Source organism: Kogia breviceps, chromosome 2, assembly GCF_026419965.1.
Source record: "Kogia breviceps isolate mKogBre1 chromosome 2, mKogBre1 haplotype 1, whole genome shotgun sequence".
Taxonomy (NCBI): domain Eukaryota; kingdom Metazoa; phylum Chordata; class Mammalia; order Artiodactyla; family Physeteridae; genus Kogia; species Kogia breviceps.
In genome coordinates, this window is record NC_081311.1 from 9,700,591 (window position 1) to 9,721,545 (window position 20,955).

Here is a 20,955-nt window from a genome sequence, read left to right on the forward strand (position 1 = left end):
ATGTGTGTTTACAGCCTATGAAGTATGGATAATGCTTTTTTTCTGCCATTTATAAGAATTAGTTTGCATTGAGGCATTGAATATGATAATTACAAGTAATTCTTTGCTTGTTAAAGATTTAAGTATTTTCTGGAACTTAACCTAGAGAAGCTTTCAGATTCATTTTTCCTTCTTAATAGCTGTACTCTATGCATATGAAAATATTGAATAACAACTTATATTTAGAAAATTATTCACTGTATCCTGCTGACCTCTTCCTTCAATTATGCGAAGAAACCAGACAACCATGTATAGGGTAGACATATACTATTTTATAAATATCTGTCATAATTAACAGAATTTGAATGATGGTTAGGTGTGAGCATTTTGAAATTTTTAAAATATCTTTTAAGCCTATTTTCTTGAGTACAGTAGAGGGCCTAGGCAATATTTGTACAGTTCAATTAAAAAAACCACTTTTTATGAGCAGCTCCTAAGTCAGGGCACTTTTGTATTGTAGTCTGTCTTAAGGTATGTTGCATGACATTTGTTACTAATAGTAGTTAAATTACCAAGATTTTAAAATCATTTACTTAAATAAATTAGAGGAGAGGCCACAGTTTTATCCTCATAATAATGTTAATTCTGAGGGAGATGCAAAGGGGTAGAGTTAAACTAACGCTGGGGACTTTTTTTTGCGGTACACAGGCCTCTCACTGTTGTGGCCTCTCCCGTTGCGGAGCACAGGCTCCAGACGCACAGGCTCAGCGGCCACGGCTCACGGGCCCAGCCGCTCCGCGGCATGTGGGATGTTCCTGGACCGGGGCACCAACCTGCGTCCCCTGCATCGGCAGGTGGACTCAACCACTGCGCCACCAGGGAAGCCTGAACATTTTTTCTTCAAGTTTCTTTTGGTTAATAATTTCCCAAACTTGTCTCAGATCATAAAATCTTAGCATCATATACAACATTAGAGACAGAAGGACCGTTGTGATTGTGTAGATGGTATAGATTCACTTCTCTTACTTAGAGAATTAATTTGTCTAAGATAATATGGGTGGTTAGTGGCAGAGCAATGATTCCAAATTTAAGTGCTTTTTTGCTTTTTTACACTAGACCACGGTGTTGCCGTTTGAAAACGTAAAAGTGGGCCTAAAATAGTTAACATAGAATAGCTGACATCAGTGAATGAAATGTTCAACATAAGCATATTTTCCAAGTAATTGAAACATTTTTATTGTTGAAATTTTATGTGCAAATGTACTGTGTTCCTCCCTGCCTTCTCACACAGAATACTGAGCAGGACTTGTCTTGATAATGACTTGCATATTCCCTCAGGAGTGTTCTGCTCTTACAGTACTTCTGTGTACCACATGCCCTCGGACTGCTGCTTTCTTCTGTGAAGTTACTCTTTTCATCTTTTTTTGCTCTTCTTTTTGCTGTCAATTTTTACTGTGTTAGTTTGTCTAGTTTTGCCATTCTTGCCTTTTCTAATTTGTGGTTTCTTAATGTGTTTGTTAAAATATTTATTGAGCATATACTATGTGCCTGGTTGTGTCCGAGCGGCATTTGCTACAGTTAGCAAATGAGTGGATAAATCAGATGAAGATCCCGTGCTCTTGTGGAGCTCACATTCTCAGGTGGGAGGGAGTGGCCAGAGATAGTCATTAAAGAGTAAGCACCTTGAATGAGCAAATTACCCAGTAGTGTTAAGTGTTAAGGAAGAGAAGAGCAGGTGTAAGGGAGGAGTGGCTGTATTAGTTACTGGCTTGGAAGCTAGATCACAAAGTTTATTGTTTGTAAAGTAATAGTCAAGGGGAAAATGGCAAAGGGAGTTGGAGGGATTCTTTTACACGTTGGGGACATAAGCATTGGTACATGCCTTTTTGAGTCCCCATTTTAACCTTTATTGCTTTCTTTTGGGATTTGAATGTCTGAAATTCTAAAGTAGTTTGATAATTGACCTCTAGTTAACGGATAACAATATAACAGTAACCATTATAGTTAATATGTACATATTTATATTGGCTTCTGGAAGCTGAGGAATGAGACAGTGAAGCAGGATGTTCAGTGTCAAATGGAACGTGTGGCCTGAAGTGGACATTGATACTTGATTAACCAGCTGTGGAAGGAGAGGTGAGCCCTGTGATAAATGATCTGGTTTGAACAGTGTGAAGATGACACCAGTACTAGTGGACAGCGCTTGGGTGTTTATAATTCTAGACGTTTTGGGTAAGAATACTGATGACAGGAAGGCTGAATAGCACCGCGTGTGACAGTGTGGACTCTGATCAGGCGCTCTTGCCGTAACTCATCTTTTCCACTTATTACCTTTGTGGCTTTGAGCAGGTTCCTGGTCCCTCTGCTTCCGCTCTTCAGGTTCCTCATTTGTAAACTTGGGGCAGCGTCACATGGGGTGTGTTGTGAGGATCAAGTCAAGGTAAAGGTGCTTGGCTAAATAATCTTTGACTAAACTTGAGATCGTAGGATGGGGATGATGATAAACCATTAGGAAGCATCAGAGACACCAGGGTCAAGGGCAAGCAAGTGATACTTCTGGTCCATCCAGCCAACATTTGCAAATTAAATTGTATTTCTCTTTGTTGTTTGTTTCTCCATTTAATTCTTTTTTTTTTTTTTTTTTTGCGGTATGCGGGCCTCTCACTGTTGTGGCCTCTCCCGTTGCGGAGCACAGGCTCCGGACGCGCAGGCCCAGCGGCCATGGCTCACGGGCCCAGCCGCTCCACGGCATGTGGGATCCTCCCGGACCGGGGCACGAACCCGTGTCTCCTGCATCGGCAGGCGGACTCTCAACCACTGCGCCACCAGGGAAGCCCTCCATTTAATTCTTATATCTGTTTGAATTAAAAGATCTTATATGTTTTAAATTTTAATATTAAATTAGAATTAGTTCTTTCAAAGGAAAAAAGTAATAATACTCAAAACCGTTCAGTTTGGTTCATCAACATGTGATTTTAGATTTTAGTCTTTAAAATACTATTATACCACATAAAATCTATAAAAAGTGAAGCTTTGGTGAAGCTTTGGTGAAGCTATATATGTATATTTCTTAATCACTTTACTTAGAACTGGAAACAAAGGAACTATGGATGTTCCTGTGCCTTAACTCTGGTGATGGAGCTTCTTGCTTACTTTGTGACTAAATCTTTCCTTTTGAAAAATTAGCTATATCGCATTAAACTACCATAATCTATGGTATACTGCGTGCTCATAAACCAGCTTATAAAATACTGTCAGAGTCAAAAGGAATATACAATTCCGAGTGCCAGGAATGGAGTAGGGGCCTAGTGAACATTCATTTAATGAATGGGCAACTGAGTTGACTATTTTTAAGAAACAGCTGGATGGAAGCAACCTACATGCCCATCGACAGACGAATGGATAAAGAAGATGTGGTACGTATATGCAATGGAATATTACTCAGCCACAAAAAGGAACGAAATTGAGTCATTTGTTGAGACGTGGATGGATCTAGAGACTGTCATACAGAGTGAAATAAGTCAGAAAGAGAAAAACATATCATATTTTAACACATGTATGTGGAACCTAGAAAAATGGTACAGATGGACCGGTTTGCAGGGCGGAAGTTGAGACACAGATGTAGAGAACAAACGTATGGACACCAAGGGGGGAAAGCTGTGGGGGGGGGGTGGTGGTGTGATGAATTGGGAGATTGGGATTGACATGTATACACTGATGTATATAAAATTGATGACTAATAAGAACCTGCAGTATAAAACAAACAAACAAAAGAAACAGCTAGAGGGCTTCCCTGGTGGTGCAGTTGTTAAGAATCCGCCTGCCAATGCAAGGGACACGGGTTCGAGCCCTGGTCTGGAAAGATCCCACATGCTGCGGAGCAGCTAAGCCCATTCGCCACATCTACTGAGCCTGCACTCTAGAACCCACGAGCCACAACTACTGAGCCCACGCGCCGCAACTACTGAAACCCGCACACCTAGAACCCCTGCTCCGCAACAAGAGAAGCCCACGCACTCCAACAAGGAGTAGCCCCCACTCGCTGCAACTAGAGAAAGCCCACATGCAGCAACAAAGACCCAATGCAGCCAAAAATAAGTATATTTTTTTTAAAAAAAGAAGAAACAGATAGAGAACTCATTTTTGCCAAATGGAAAATTGCAAGAAAGAAAATAGTGTTCTTGAAACTTGTGACGTGAAGCTAAAGGAAAATTCATATGATGTCAAAGCTCTTGACAGTGGTCCTTCTATAAGAAGTAAAAGCTGAGAGAGAGTGTTGAGAAATTGACCCCTACAAGTTAAGCACATTTTAGTGAGTGCAAAGCTCGTGTGATAGGGATCATCTTGTTGTGAGCACCATTGCTGTTTGCCTTTAGTTTTTGTATTTTAGGTCTGCTTTTTCCATTAAGCCTGAGGAGCCTCAAGTTTTATGACCTCCTGGTAATGACTTGACAAGTGAACAATACCACCTATTGAGGACTGGCCTAAACAAGGAACGTGTGTGTTTTTGCAGTGGAAGTTCATATGATATGCCAAATAAGTTTAGCTAACTGCTTGCATGATTAAAAAGCAGTTGATTTGCTTCTAGTCAGTAGTTAATTATAAAAGTAAACATACATATTATATATGTGATTTTTAAAATCCAGAATGTGTAAATGTGTAAAAAAATAGGGGATATATTTGTATAGGTCTGTAAATATTGTCTGTAAAATAACATACATGTTGGCTTTTCTGTGACAGTCGTTCTAGAAATAGCTCAAAGTTTTACACTTGGAATGGCTCCCATGTTTCTTTCTCCTGGGCTGTGGAGGAATGTGATTCTTCTATTCAACCAATCATATAAATGTTTAACTCCTCGCACGTTCCAGTCACTGTGGTAGGTCCTGGGGATGCATAGATGAATAAGACACGGTCCTCTGCACATTTAAAAAAATGAAAAACTTCTTTTCATAAGTTTACATTAATGTTTAAAATGTTAAAATCGCAATAATACTAAAGAGTAATGGAAGTATATGTTACCTGGCGTGATGTGGAGATATTTGATCTTTCTCAGGATCAGTTGGTCTGATAAGTATGCAGGCAGTACCTATAACCATTATTAATGTGTTAATATAATCAGGTACTTTCAATAATAATTGCTGATAATATATTCAATTTCTTAGTACTTTGACTAGAGAGCTTTTAAAATAAATTTTGTTTTGACTGTGCTCTCCTGCTAAGAGGTTTTATTTCTAAGTTTTGTAGTATTTTCCGCTTATCCCTAATTCATGTCATTCAGATTTTTGGAAGACACCCAGTTTTTCAAGTTCAGTTTGAATTCTTTTACCTTAACCTCAACTTAGTACCATTTAAGTGATACCTAGTTTTGTCCTCAGTAATCTTTTGAGTAGTTGCTCCTCAAAAGTAATACTGGAAGTTTCCCTGCCAGAAATTAAAGGAGTGTATTGAGGACATAGGCGGTCCTGAGGAGAGCTAATGAGAAGGGCACAGGCTGTTTCTTCACAGATACCAGCTCTTGGTTACTGGTGACTGCTTCTCTCTCTTTGTGGCATCTCACCTTGACCAAATGACACAATTTTGCAAAGTAGCCAGGGGCCATGAAGACATATAGGGAAAAGGAGCAGAATATGGATATTCATTTATTCGTCGATGAATTGATTAATCCAGTTCACAAATGAATGAATGCATCTAGGCATTTAAGCAGCAAATATTTGTTGAGTCCCTACTATGTGCCAGGCATCATTTTAGACTCTGGGTAGTGAATAAGAGAGAAAGGTTCTCAACCTCAGGGAGATTGTATGCTAGTGAGGAGGATGAATAAGCAAGTAAGTATGCAGTACAGTGTCGGTATCGTAACACACTAACGGGAAAAGTGAAGACGAGCTGAGGGACAGAGGTGGTGGTGACAATTATATGAACATGTCAGGAGAGGGGCTGCTTGGCAGACACCTGGATGGAGAGCATGCACCTGTGCGTGTCTTTGGGAGGTACGTTTCAGGCATGACGTGTTCACAGAACAGCAGGAACATTGGTGAGGCTGGAAAACAAGGCATGGCGCATCTCCTTTCTTATCTATGTCGCTTGTGAATGTTTTGTTTTTTAATCTCCCCTTTTTGCCATTCATTGGCTGATTTTCAGTATCATAAAAATTTATATCTTTTGTTGTAGACCTGTTACTTTGTTTCCTTGTCACCTGAACACCTATATATCACCACATTTTAGTGTTTTGTAACACTGAGACTTGGTATCTTTGGGCTTGATTGTTGCCTCCTTGGTGAATTCTGATTAATGGTTGTGTTTAGTCATTGATACAATGAAGGGAAATGTGGATTGGAAAAAGCTTCTAGGTTCTAATCCTAGTTTTGTTGCTAACTGACTGTAAACTAATGTAACATTTCTGGACCTCAGTTTGTCTAGATGGAAACTAAAGCTGTTGGACTAGATAACTGCCAGGATTCCTCCTAACTGTAAAATTCTGTGGTTTCAGTGATTTTTAGGAAAAATCCCCAGGAGAAATTCAATGATTATTTTTCTTTTTCCTTTTTTAAAATTAAGGTGTGCAAATCTTGGATGTACAGCTTATTGAATTTTCACATATGTATGTGCTCTTTTGGGAACTTTCTGGAATTAAAAAATATATATTTTCCATCCGTGGTTGGTTGAGTCTGTGGATACGGAACTTGGAGGGCTGCCTGTATAAGTATATTCCAAATATCTTTCCCAATCTGGAAATACCTATAGTCAATACCTAAGAAAATATTATTTTTAGAAAAATGCAATTTTAAAGTGTTTCCATTTTGTTGCATTTTTTTTTAAGTTTATTTGTTTTTGGCTGCATTGGGTTTTCGTGGCTGCGTGTGGGCTTTCTCTAGTTGTGGTGAGCAGGGGCTACTCTTCACTGCAGTGCATGGGCTTCTCCTTGCGGTGGCTTCTCTTGTTGCAGAGCACGAGCTCTAGGCGCCTGGGCTTCAGTAGTTGTGGATTGTGGACTCCAGAGCGCAGGCTCAGTAGTTGTGGCACACGGGCTTAGTCGCTCCGTGGCGTGTAGCATCTTTCCAGACCAGGGATTGAACCGTGTCCCCTGCATTGGCAGGCAGATTCTTATCCACTGCGCCACCAGGGAAGTCCTTCCATTTTGTTGCATTTTTGAACACAGTTTATAGATTAAGAAAGCAACAGATTTAAGGATTTCTCTTATTACGTAAAATTTTGGTCCCTATGTTGACTTTAAAGAAATCCTAAGGTACTTTTTCTTTTAAACACACTTCTGAAATTATTTCCACACTTCTTATGAGATATTTTAATATATTGGGCTGGTCCTTAACTTATTTGATGTTGTAAACAGGCAGGTCTTTAGGTCATAGGGTCCTGTGGTAGAATGATTCTCCCATTAGAGAAGCAAACAGTTCTGTTCTCAGCACATGATGTCACCAGCACTTGAGTCTTTCCTTAGTGGGTATTCCTTTTGGTGACTTTGCCAAGAACTCCTTTTCTTTGCATTTTGATGTGAACTCTGTTCATGGTGATTTTGTTCACTGCTGGTAATGTTGAAAAGCAACAAAATTCTTTTAGATTCCGTTCTCTGAGTATAGCTCTTCAAGCTATAGAATTAGGGCGTTGTTTTCTGGATTTATAGATTCATGTTTCAAACTTAACCTTTTAATTTTAGAAATAGGAACAGCAAAGTTGGCAGTAAATAATTAATAAGTTCAAATGTATATTATTTGTGTTAATAGATACAGAGCCACTGTTTATGAAATATACAGTTATTATAGTGAACACACGAGGTAGGTGTTAGTGAATGACTTAATTATAGCCCCAATCCCTGTTGCTGTTAGAAATTGGGGAGAGCATCGCAAGGAGTAAAAGACTATGCACTGAAGTAGTTCATGAATTAGGATGTGCATATTAGCAAACTGGATTCAGCGCTATGAGCCAAACATTTATAGCTCGCTCTGTGTGTTAGCATTACGGACTTGTGATTCTGGGCCGATGTTAATCTTTAAAAAGGCATTTGTTACGGTTCTTTCCATGGTGTGGGCTTGAGCATTAGTCCCTTCACCAATCCAAAGTGCTAAATATTGCAAGGATCCCCTTGGGGGATATTACTGGGTGGGGACCATGACTTCTAAAGGGGGGAAAAGAGCCATTGATTCATTGATAGTTTATATTAGATTTTTCTTCTTTTTTTTTTTTTTTTGTGGTATGCGGGCCTCTCACTGCTGTGGCCTCTCCCGTTGCGGAGCACAGGCTCCAGATGCACAGGCTCAGCGGCCATGGCTCACGGGCCCAGCCGCTCCGCGGCACGTGGGATCTTCCCGGACCCGGGCACGAACCCGCGTCCCCTGCATCGGCAGGCAGACTCTCAACCGCTGCGTCACCAGGGAAGCCCTATATTAGATTTTTCTGACACTGTAAACAGCCACACTGAGTATTTTCAGTGAGCATTTCTATTAAGTATAGATTGGGGAAAATGATTCAGAGTTGGCAGGGGCCAGTGTTTCTTAGAATGAGTTTCGTGGAATATTGGTTCTGTGGAATGTTAATAAATGTTACATGAAATTAAAAACCAACCAACCAACAAACAGGTCTCTTTGGTTATGAAACTTTGGAAAGCACTAGCTTAAATGGAATTGAAGGGTTTTTTGTTTCTCTAACTATATTGGGCTATAGTTATGTCATGTTGTGTACCTTTAAGGTGTACAACATACTCATGTGATGTAGGTATGTTGCAATATTGTTACCACCATAGAGTTAGCAAACACTTCCATCATGTCAGGTAATTACCATTTCTCTTTTGTGGGAGAACATTCAAGACCTACTACTCCCTTAACAGCTTTCAAGTATATAGTACAGTATTGTTCTCTATAATCACAAAGCTGTGCTTTAGATCCCCAGAACTTACTCATCTTGTAGGGTTTTCTGTTTGACTGCGGGAATTCTCAGGGCCTGTAATTTGTCAGTATACCTTGTACTTCTCTAAGGTGAAGGGGAAGTGAGACAGCAGCAGTATGCAGCATTTCCCCCACTTATTGGGCCATGGAATCATTTTTTAGAGAGTGTTTTGGGAACTTGATATGCCACAGGATACCACTGGTGAAAGTGATTAGGCTGAAATCATTTTGTAGATAGAAAACTAAGACCTAAATAATTTAAGTACTCAAGTAGCTAGAGCTGGTGAGATTGCAGATTAATTCTTAGATCACTGTTCTTTCCATCAGCAAAAAAGGAGATTTAATGGTTCAGAAGACATAGGTTTAAATATGTTAGAATGTAAATTAGGTTTTCATTGTCATCTTTTAAGATTTATTGAAGTTTAATGTCCTGTCCAAGGTTCTGGGTCTAACCAAAAAAGGTAGTACAAGCAGTCATTTCTTTCAGCTGCATTGCTAACAAATGGAATAGGGAATAGATGTAAAAATGAATTTACAGAATTACCTGAATCAGCTCTTTTTACTAAAATGAGGATAAACAGGGTCTTAGTTCTCAAACCTTAGTGTTGACTTGCTATTAAGTACAGATTTAATTTTCATTCTGTTGGTGACTTTTTAAATGGGGTGGGGAGAGAGTTTAACTGAATGTAATTTAGACCCTTAATTAAAGCTTCCAAAATCTGGATAGAAAATTGGGAGATTGGGATTGACATATATATATACTACTGAAACTATGTATAAAGTAGATAACTAGTGAGAACCTACTGCATGGCACAGGGAACTGTACTCAGGGCTCTGTGCTGACCTAAATGAGAAGGAAATCCTTAAAAGAGGGGTATATGTGTACATACAGCTGATTCACTCCGCTGTACAGTATAAACTAACACAATATTGTAAAGCGACTGTACTCCAATAAAAACAAAAACCTTAATATTTTACATTGAGGTATGATTTAGGTTGATCATTGTACAATTTTAAATAAATTATTAGATTATAGACTAATGTAGTCAGACTTGTCATCTAACAATTTGTAAGAAAGGACATGTACTGGGGTGAAAGGCTAAGGGAACAGGACCAGCAGGAGTATTTTGTTAATGCAGGGAAATTCTGGATAATCCATATGAGCAGTTATAAGACTTTGATAAATAGCTATACCTCACTGATGTTCTTTGTTTTAGGGGAAAAAATTGTGGCTTATCTTGAACAAAGGCTGTTGAGTGTTCCTTCTTCTTTCTATAGGAATTTAACATGGTTCCTTATTAAATAGAAAAGGCATTTCAGGAAGATATTAGCTTAAATTACTTACATGTTGAATATTTTACATTACAAAGATAAATGGTTGAGTATAGTTTTCCTGGGATGTTTTGACAAAATTGGTAGTGTGTATTCTCCTCTCCTGTTTATTCCCCCACCCCACCCTGCCCGCAGTAACTGGCACGGTTAATAACAAGTCTTGGAAAAAGAATTTACTGATTTTAACTGACAGGAGGTTGAACGACAATTTTGTGTCCTTGGAAAACTGTTTAGAACATTTTGGTAAGCATTCGGTACTTCTCTGAAAGGAATGAGAAGGTATTATGAGGCAGGCTGCTGACGATAAATAGAATAATGGTGCTAGGAGTGGTAAGAATGCTGCACGGTCAGTAAGTGACTGTATAGCAGTAGCATTGATCTGTGTGTATCCCTTTTCTCTTTTTATTTTTTATTAATTAAAAAAAATAAATTTATTTATTTATTTATGGCTGCCAGGCTGGGTCTTCGCTGCTGCACGCGGGCTTTCTCTTTTCTCTAGTTGAGGCGAGTGGAGGCTACTCTTAGTTGTGTTGCTTGCGGGCTTCTCGTTGCAGTGGCTTCTCTTGTTGTGGAGCACGGGTTCTAGGTACACAGGCTTCAGTAGTTGTGGCTCGCGGGCTCTAGAACGCAGGCTCAGTAGTTGTGGCGCATGGGCTTAGTTGCTCCGCGGCATGTGGGATCTTCCTGGCCCAGGGCGCGAACCCGTGTCCCCTGCATTGGCAGGTGGATTCTTAACCACTGCACCACCAGGGAAGCCCCTCTCTTAATTTTTTTTCTTCCAGTTTTATTGAAAAATAATTGACATACAGCACTGTATAAGTTTAAGGTGTACAGCATAATGATTTGACTGACAACATCATGAAATGATGATCTTAATAAGCTTAGTGACCATCCATCATCTCATAAAGATACAAAATTAGACAAATAGAAAAAAATTTTTTCCTTGCAGTGAGAACTCTTAGGATTTACTCTGTTGAAAACTTTCATATATAGCATACAGCAGTGTTAATTACGTTTATCATGTTGTGTATTACAACTCTAGTACTTATAACTGGAAGTTTGTACCTTTTAACTGCCTTCATCCAGTTTCCCCTCCCCCCACCTCTGCCTCTGGTAACCACAAATCTGGTCTCTTTTCCTATGAGTTTGCTTGTTTGTTTTTGAAGTATAATTGACCTACAGTGCTGTGTTAGTTCCTGTTAACACAACATGTGATTTGATATTTTTATGCATTTCAAAACGACCTCTGTGATAATTCTCCTTATGGTCTGTCACCCGTACAAAGGTGTAACACTGTTACTGACTGTATTCCACACACTGTACATTTCATACCTGTGACTCATTTATTTTGCCACTGGAAGTTTGTACCTGCCTCACCTATTTCTCTCCTCCCTCTACACGCGCCTCCCTTCCGGGGAGCACCTGTTTGTTCTCTGTATCTGTTTACTTTTTCTGTTTATGTTTGTTCATTTGTTTTTTAGGTTCTACATATAAGGGAAATCATACTGTATTTGTCTTTCTCTGACTTCTTTCACTTATCGTAATACCCTCTAGGTCCATCCATTTGTTGCAAATGGCAAGATTTCATTTTATTTTAATTAAGGCTGCACAGCTTGTGGAATCTTAGTTTGAAAGATGGAAAGGGATTGAAAGATTTCATTTTTTTATGGCTGAGTAATATTCCATTGTGTGGGGACTTCCCTGGCGGTACAGTGGTTAAGATTTCGTGTTTCTGCTGTAGGGGGTGCAGGTTCGATCCTTGGTCAGGGAGCTAAGATTCCACATGCTGCACGGTGCGGCCCAAAAAAAAAAAAAATTCCATTGTGTGTGTGTGTGTGTGTTGTGTGTGTGTGTGTGTGTGTGTGTGTGTGTGTGTAGCACATTGCCCTATCTGTTCATCTGTTAATGGGCACTTAGGTTGCTTCCATATCTTGGCTATTGTAAATAATGCTGCAGTGAACATACGGGTGCATATATCTTTTTGAATTAGTGTTTTCTTATGATAAATACCCAGGAGTGGAATTGCTAGATTGGATGGTACTTCTATTTCTAATTGTTTGAGGAATCTCCGTACTATTTTCCATAGTCGCTGCACCAGTTTACATAACCACCGACAGTGCACGTGGGTTCCCTTTTTGCTACATCCTTGCCAGCGCTTGTTGTTTGTTGTATTTTTTATAATAGTCATTTCAGGTGTGAGGTGATATCTCATCATGGTTTTGATTTGCATTTCCCTGATGATTAGTGATGTTGAGCATCTTTTCATGTGCCTGTTGTCCATCTATATGTCTTCTTCGGAAAAATGTCATTTCAGGTCCTCTGCCCATTTCTTAATCAGGGTATTTCTTTTTTTGATGTTGAATTGTGTATTTTGGGTAGCAACCTTGTTTCAGATACATTGTTTGCAAATATCTTCTCCCCATTCAGTAGGTGGCCTTTTCACTTTGTTGATAGTTTCCTTCTCTGTGCAAAAAGCTTTTTAGTTTGATGTAGTCCTATTTGTTTATTTTTGCTTTTATGTCCCTTGCCTGAGGAGACATATCCAAAAATATATTACTAAGACTGATGTCAAAGAGTGTACTGCCTGTGTTTTCTTCTAGAAGTTTTGTGGTTTCAGATCTTACATTTAAATTTAAGTCATGGGCTTCCCTGGTGGCGCAGTGGTTGAGAGTCTGCCTGCTGATGCAGGGGACACGGGTTCGTGCCCCGGTCCGGGAAGATCCCACGTGCCGCAGAGCGGCTAAGCCTGTGAGCCATGGCCACTGAGCCTGCGCGTTTGGAGCCTGTGCTCCGCAACGGGAGAGGCCACAACAGTGAGAGGCCCGTGTACCGCAAAATAAATAAATAAATAAATAAATAAATAAATAAATAAATAAATTTAAGTCTTTACATAGAGAAGAGACTTGTGGTTGCTGGGGCAGGGGGCGCTATGGGAGGGGGAGAGACTGGCAGTGTGGGATTAGCAGTTGCAAACTAGTATGTAGAGGATGGATAAACAGCAGGGTCCTACTGTATGGCACAGGGAACTGTAATCAGTATCCTATGATAAACCATAATGGAAAAGAATATGAAAAAGAATATATATATATATATGTATAACTGAATCACTGCTATACAGCAGAAATTAACACAACATTGTAAATCAACTATACTTCATAAAATATTTTAAAAAATAAATTTGTCTTTAATCCGTTTAAAATTGATTTTTGTGCATGATGTGAGAGAGTAGTCCAGTTTGATTTTTTTTACATGTAGCTGTCCAGTTTTCCCAACACAGTTTATTGAGGAGGCTGTGTTTTCCCCGTTTTATATTCTTGCCTTCTTGCCTCCTTTGTTGTAGCTTTATCTTTAATTTTTGCCATTTTAAGTATGGTGTGTCTTTGTATGGTCTTCTTTGGGTTGATCCTGTTTGTGCTTTCTGTGCTTCCTGGACTTGGATGTCTGATTCCTTTTCCAGGTTAGGGAAGTTTTCAGCTATTATGTACTCACATATGTTCTCTGCCCCTTCCTCTCCCTCCCTCTCCCTCCCTCCCCCCACCCTTCTCCTTCTGGGACCCCTACAGATGAGAATGTTAGTACATGTGATGCTGTTACAGAGGTCTCTTAAACTGTCCTCATTTTTTTTTTCTTCTTTCTTTTTCCTGTTTAGCTTTGGTGATTTCCACTGTTTATCTTCCAACTTGCCCATCTCTTCCTCTGTATCATCTAATCTACTGTTGATTCCTTATAGTGTATTACTGTTATTATTTTTTTAAATATTTATTTATTTGGCTGCGCCGGGTCTTAGTTGCGACACGTGGGATCTTCCTTGCAGCATGCGGGATCTTTAGTTGTGGCAAGTGAGCTCTTTCAGTTGTGGCATGTGGACTCTTAGTTGGGGCACGCGGGATCTAGTTCCCTGACCAGGGATTGAACCGCGGGCCCCTTGCATTGGCAGCATGGAGTCTTATCCTCTGGACCAACACTGGAAGACCCATAGTGTATTATTTATTTTAGTTATCGTATACTTCACCTCTGTTTGGTTCTTTGTTATATTTTATATTTTCTCTTTGTTAAAAACATCTAACTCCTCACTCTGTTCATCCATTCTTCTCCCGAGTTCTTTGAGCATCTTTATGATCATTACCTTGAGCTCTTTATCAGATAGATTGCTTATCTCTACTTCACTTAATTCTTCTTCTGGGGTTTTATCTTGTGCCTTTATTTGAAACATATTCCTCTGTCACCTTATTTGCTGTTTTTATTTCTATGTATTTGGCAGGTTGGTTACATTTTCCTCCTCCTCCAGATACAGCAAGGGAGACACCCTTACAAAATATTTCCATTGCTAATGTAAATGTTTTCTTGCAAAGGGGCAACTCCTACTTCGTTTTCAGAGTTTTCCCCAATTCTGCTGTTTCTTAGAAAATAACCAGCTTAAGAAAGATAATATTCCAAAGAGACACATTTTGGGGTGGCAAATTCTGCTCCCCTACATTATAGCAGGCTTTATTTTTTTTAGAGAAGTTTTAGATTCACAGCAGAATTGAGCCATTTTTGATACTGATCTAACATCACGGTGGTATTTGTTAAAAGGTGTCTATTTCTGTTACCAATTTCAGTGTATATACAAACTGTATTTTGCAGTTATATTTGCTGTTTTATGATTATTGTTTTTTCAAAGTATTACCTTCTTTTCGACTGAATATAATGTGCGTCATTTCATTATGAAAAAATTTACTAAGTAATTAACTGAAGGGAAAATAGCAGTGGGTTTTTCTGGTCCACTAAACTAGATGAAGCATTTTTCAGCCTTTTTCCTGTCCTGTGAATAGGATAATGAATGTGTGCCTTGTGCTTTGTTACTCTGTTTTACTGCTTTGCTGACTGAGAACTGTATTTATATATTTCATGTTTTGGCAGCTTCAAACAGGAAAATAATTTTTAGGTCTGTTTTGAAAAGAACTGTGACAGGAATGTTACATATGTACATGACAAAGATGTATGTAAATTATTGGAGCTTCAAGGAGACAATAGTTTTCTTGGAGAGTATATGCTACTCTATCATTATTTAAAGTGACTTCTGTCAGATGAAAAATTAATCAGTCCAGTCAATCTAAGAAAGAAATGAAAAATTTTATTCAAGCTAAATTGAGGGTTATAACCTGGGAACAGCCTCTCAGAAAGCTCCAAGAACTGTTCTGCCCATTAGAAGTCAAAGCACAGTTACAGAAATTTTTTGACACAGGGGCCTGTACATTAAATGATGTATTATTGACTTACACAGTCCAGATCTGCAGGTACAAGGTGATGGGTTCTGTGACCCCTTACAAGATCAAGATGGAGTGTTATCTTTTAAGGAGTTGTCTTATTGGTGCTGGGAGGATGTTGCGCTTTATTGTTGAGGTTTGGTGGATGCATAACGCAGATACACAGTGTACATTAGAGGGGAGAGAGGAGGCTAAAGGACAGAAAAATTTTTTATGTTTAAAATTTTCTTATCTTGCCATAAAATATGAATTTTATTTCACACTTCCATCATAATTGATGCATTAAGTATGACTGAACCAGAAGTACTTCTAAATGCTAATGTAGTTCACATGCACATACTGGAGAAAAGCACAGAAACCCTACAGTAGCAAATTGCTCATTTTAAAATAAAGATGCACCATGCCTCATTTTTCTCCACTATTAAAAGTGGGTAGTCTTTCAAGTATTACTTTTTATTCTTGGGAGGAAGGGCAGAGATTGTTTTATGTTAGGCTAATGTAAAAAGAATCCAAGATCACAAAGGTTGCACTTTAAATTTCAATAGAATTGTGTGCTTCATATCAGCATTATGAAATTTTAAAATTTGGTGTATCTTGCACTTTCAGAAATTTCTCCTAATTAATATAATTGAATTACATATTAATAGCATTTAAATTAAGAAAAAAATCTTACAGTGCCTTTATTTTAGTATTCCCTGTCATCTAAGGCCTAGATGATACTTACTAGTTAATTATGTGGCTTTGGCATGCACTAGTAGTCTTTTAGGAAAATATTTGCTTTAGTTTTGAGGGGAGGAAGTGTCTGATATATTTTTTATACTTTATTATGAAAACTTTAAACATTCACAGAGTAGAGAGAGAGAATTGTATAATGAGTCCTCATATATTCATGTCCCGTCCTCACTAGTTTAATATAATGACTCTTCTTGTTTTATCTGTGCATTCCCCACCATTACTTTCCTCCCAACCCCCCAGTGATTTTGAAGGAAATCCCAGACATCGTGTAATTTCATTGAGAAATATTTCAGTGTGTACCTATAAAAGAGAATCAAATTATTTGTATTCCCAGTGAGTACTAGCCAGCTTTGTTGTGGAGAGGAAGTTCAAGAGTGCTTGGAAACAGACCTGCCATTGCATTTTATTGTCGTCAATTTGTATTCAGTAAGATCCAGAGCTTATATTACTTGGTTTTTTTTTTTTATTATTACAATACATCTCAAAGGATTTGAAGTGTTGATTTTGTAAATAACATCTAAGAAAACATTATGAATTACCATCATGAATATGTATGAAGAAATGTGACAGTCCTCATTTCCGAGCTAATCTACGATTTGCTTTGTCATTTTTTCATGGCTCCTCCCCAGCTCCAAAATTAGTTTCTTTATTTAAATGCTGAGAAACAGCATGTAACACTTATTTTCAGATGAAATTTATAAGGCTCTATTTGTGTCAGAGAAAGAGAGAGCAGAGAGAAAAAAATACGCATATGGGGCTGAAAAAAAGAGGAAGGGGCAGAAGAGTGTAAACATCACAGCCTGGGTTCCAGGAAATCACTTCCCCTTTCCTTCACTCTCACTCACCCAACCTCCTCTCTTGGTCTTGACTTTTTAATTTCTCTCTTTTCTTGGTGTCCCCTTTGGTTTGTATCTTTTTCTTCTCTTGGCATTTACCTAACTTTGCCTGTGGCATTTATGATTAGGAAGATTGCTGATTCCTCCCTTGGAGAATGTTTATTATTACATAGGGGTTGTGAGATAAAACTTTAAAAAAGCAAAATATTTTAGGACGAATTTGTTGTGCTTTGTTTTTATACGATTTTGGAAAATGTTTATTTAAACTCATTCACATAGTTGGGTACCTGCTATGGGCTAGATTGAACTTTTCTGTAGTCTGTGAATGAATGATACAATGTATGAAACGTTAACTCTATATAGACATTTAGGTTCGCTTTATGTGCTCTTTCTGAAAAATTTTGTAATAATTTTTCCTTTTTTTGTGTGTTCTCTTTTGCTGCTCATTTATTGGATGACACTGATTTTATTCACATGTGACTCTGCAGTTCACAAGATTCCTTTGCAGCTCACCGTTGGAGGTAAGGTTACTCACTGACCTTGAAATTAGAATTGCTATTGGTAACTTCTGTGAGGCATTTGATAATTTAAGGCTGATCATTTTGTCGTCATGTATTCTTCAATACCAGTAATGAGAGGAATGCAGGCTTTCCTTCATAAGAATTCCTGTAAGTGACAGAGCTACTCCTGTAAGTGACAGAGCTTTGTGAGGGCAGTGACCTTCACAGCAGGTCATTGCCTTCATTTTAACAGGTAGAATGAAGTCAGTCCATTTTGAAGAGCCTTGTAGCTCCTCACTCCCGTGCCACGGTCTCACACTGGCCTTATCCTCTGTGAACTGCCCTGGTGTTAAAGGAGAGCGGGAGAGGTCTGGGCAGAGGCTGTCATCAAGGAGGTTTCAGTTAGTTTGAGAGAACTTTTTTTAAATCCATGAACTGATTAGGGAAGAGCCAAGGACTTCCCTTGTATTGAGCTTCTTCGTAACACAGGCATGATTCTAGGTGCCAGATTTACTTTCTCGTCTAATTCTCATAATGGTTCTGCAACTTAGAACTGAAAATCCAGTGATAAATTGTGAGATAGAGAAAACTCTTAGATAATCAGAGAACCAGTTGTCGGTGTGAGCTGTGGTTGATAAGGAGTTACTTGGAGAAGATGGACGAGGCTTTGGGAAAGGAGCCGGAAAGGGGAGCAGCTGGGTGTGTGGAGGGACATTGGACTTGGTACCAAACCTGGGGTTAAGATCAGGTCCTCACTTACTAGCCATGTGACACTGGGCAGTCGCAGCTTCCCTGAGCCCCAGCTTTCTCATCTTTAAAATGCAAATAATTTCTACCTCTCAAATGAAGCAACGGGCAGGGGAGTGGTTTATAAAGTGCTGTGCACATCTTGCTAATATTTTGTATTCTTCTCTCAGGCTGTGCTTCAGGCTGTGATAAGACTCTGTCCCTGCCTTTCATTTGTCTTTCCCTCGGCCTCTATTGTTTACTTCACTCTGTGTTCCCTCCCCTACTCCCAACCTCTTCAAATCATGTCCCGCTTCAGGGTGAGCCTAGATGCCGTGTCCTCTGTGATGTCCTCTCTGACCGCTCCACATAGAGGCAGTTGTTCCCTTTTCTGCTTCCATAATATTGTGTTCTATGCTTGTTGAAGCTACTGTTGTTATGGGGTGTGGCCCGGCGTCCTGGTGGCCTCCTTGAGACCTCGAGGTGGCCAGTTTGAATGATTTCCAGGGGAAATTGAGCAGGCCAGAGGGGGTAGTACCATCCAGGCTTGGTTACATTTTCTAAATGTCCAGGATCAAGGGGGAAACAAAGCCTGGAAAGATCCTTGGTTTTGAAATGAGAGATCCTTGGGTGACCCATGAGTAAGTAATTTCATCTTTCAATTAATCTAAAAAATGGAGGTAATAATAATACTTAACCTACAGGGTTATTAAAGTGAAATGAGATGATGTGTGGTAAACGCTGAGTACAGTGCCTGTCACACAGAATTTTAAATAGTTTGGTGTAAAAACAATAAAAATTAAAACTGTACTATAAGAAACTTGAAGACAATGTAAACTATATAGTCCACTCTTCAATCGATAGAGCACTTTCTAAGTATAGAATGGGAAGTATCACAAAGGAAAGGATGGAAAAATTAGATCTGATTTTGTAAAAAAAAATCCATGATTTGGTTCATGAAGACATACGTAGTTAAGAGGCAGTTTGGGAAAGTGTAATAAAAAGATTATTATACTTAATATAATCTCTTAGAAACCGTCTTTAAATGTGGTGTTTTCTTTTGCATAATATTTGGTTGGATTTTATCAGATAGTTGATCAGCTGAAATACAAATGGTAATGTTTTTTAAAGTTTAATCTTATGAATCAAAGGAATGTGATTTAAAAGAGCAGTTATATACAGTTTTTTAACTATCAAGATATCGTTTTATTTTTAAGTGAATGCTTGGGAAGATGTGATGAGATGGGATGTTTTTAAACTTCATCCTTTATAGAAATCAGTTTGGTCATATACATTAAAGATCTTATAGAAATGCATACCTTGTGGTTGAGTAATTCTAATGTAGGAATCACTGCCAGAGAAATAAAGATTGGGACAAAACTTGCTTAAATATGTTTGTTACAGCATTATTTATAATGGCAAAATTTATAAATAATTTAAATGTTCAGCCGTAGGAAAAGATCATATAAATCATGGTGCAGCCGGCCGTATGATAGAACATCCAGTAGCTATTAAAATAGTGATCATGCATGTATGTTCAAGCGTATATATTGATGAAAAATAGCAGTATAAAATACTTTTGCTTGTACTAAGAGACAGAAGCAGGATGCAAAATTACACATGCAGATCTCAGTTTTAAAACAATTTAAGTAAAAAAAAATACTTTAAGTATACAGAAATTAGTTAGGAAGGAGATACACCAAATGTTAGCATTAACTACAAAATGCTAAATTATTTTACCTCTTGTTCTTCCACGAAGGAGTCACATGGGGAGAATGAGGTACCTTGGTAGGTTTTTGATGATGGCTCTTGTAGTCAGTGTTTGACTGAGATGTACATCAGGGAAATCTCTAATTGATGTGGAAACAGGGTCTAGTCTTGGGGGAAAAAAGGGACTGGCAGGAGCTTAGATGAAGAGATAACGTTGACAATGCTTAATTAAGGCTGGCCTCTAAGCGAGAGCTCAGAGGAATAACCCGGAATAGGGGTTTTGAGTGGAAGGCAGTAAGGCTGGATTAGTTTAGCTGCGCAGGGAGTAAATAAGGAAGCTGGAGCTTGATATCTACTTCACTGGGGCAAAGTAGCAGTTTGAAGATGTTACTAAACAACGGCAAGGACGCTTTTAAATAGTCCTCATGGACAGACTTTTCTCAAATGTAAGCTCAATGAGAAGGGACCGTGTATTTCTTGTTTCCTTGTGTTTCCATGTATTGTTAAGTACTGTATAGGAGGCACTGAATAAATACTTGTTGAATGAATGAATGAATAAATAAATAAGTAAACTAGGCACAGCTAAGGCTGAGAGTAGCAAGCTTTTCCCCATAATCTGGCAGGACTAGCTAAGAGCACACAAGGTCTAATATTTATGTCTCAGTATGGTTAAGTCTCTCTTCCCAGCTAGACTGTAGCTACTTAAGATCAGGATCTCTGTCTTTTTCATTTTTGGATGCTCTCAGGTATAAATAGGGCTTGGGATGGTACCAACCATATACCTAGAGTTGTACCAAACAGATATTTTAAAAATTACATCTTATTATTCATGTTAAATATTGGGAATGGTTGTGTAGAAGCTTAAATCTTTGGTGAAAAGTAGAAAGGAAAGTATCATCATCAAAGTTTAGTGATAGTTTCTGTTATTTTCTGTCTAATCTGCTTTTTCCATTTAATGATCTGGAGTTATATTTTTACCTTGGCTAAATTGATC

General features: G+C 38.6%; 1 protein-coding gene across 38 annotated transcripts in view; it reads left to right on the forward strand.

The window, feature by feature from the left end:
- The window catches only part of ATE1 (arginyltransferase 1), a 162,740-nt gene that overhangs the window by 34,029 nt on the left and 107,756 nt on the right, over window positions 1–20,955 (forward strand). For 26 of the 38 annotated variants that reach the window (XR_010838795.1, XR_010838794.1, XR_010838792.1 and 23 more), the window contains one exon: window positions 17,514–17,546. The exons of the other annotated variants lie outside the window; for them this stretch is intronic. Coding sequence is in view for 22 of the 26 variants with exons in the window: in XM_067024484.1 (XP_066880585.1) it covers window positions 17,514–17,546 (33 nt within the window). In the remaining 4 variants the exon portion in view is untranslated. The remainder of the gene's footprint in view (window positions 1–17,513; window positions 17,547–20,955) is intronic. 38 annotated transcript variants of the gene reach the window in all.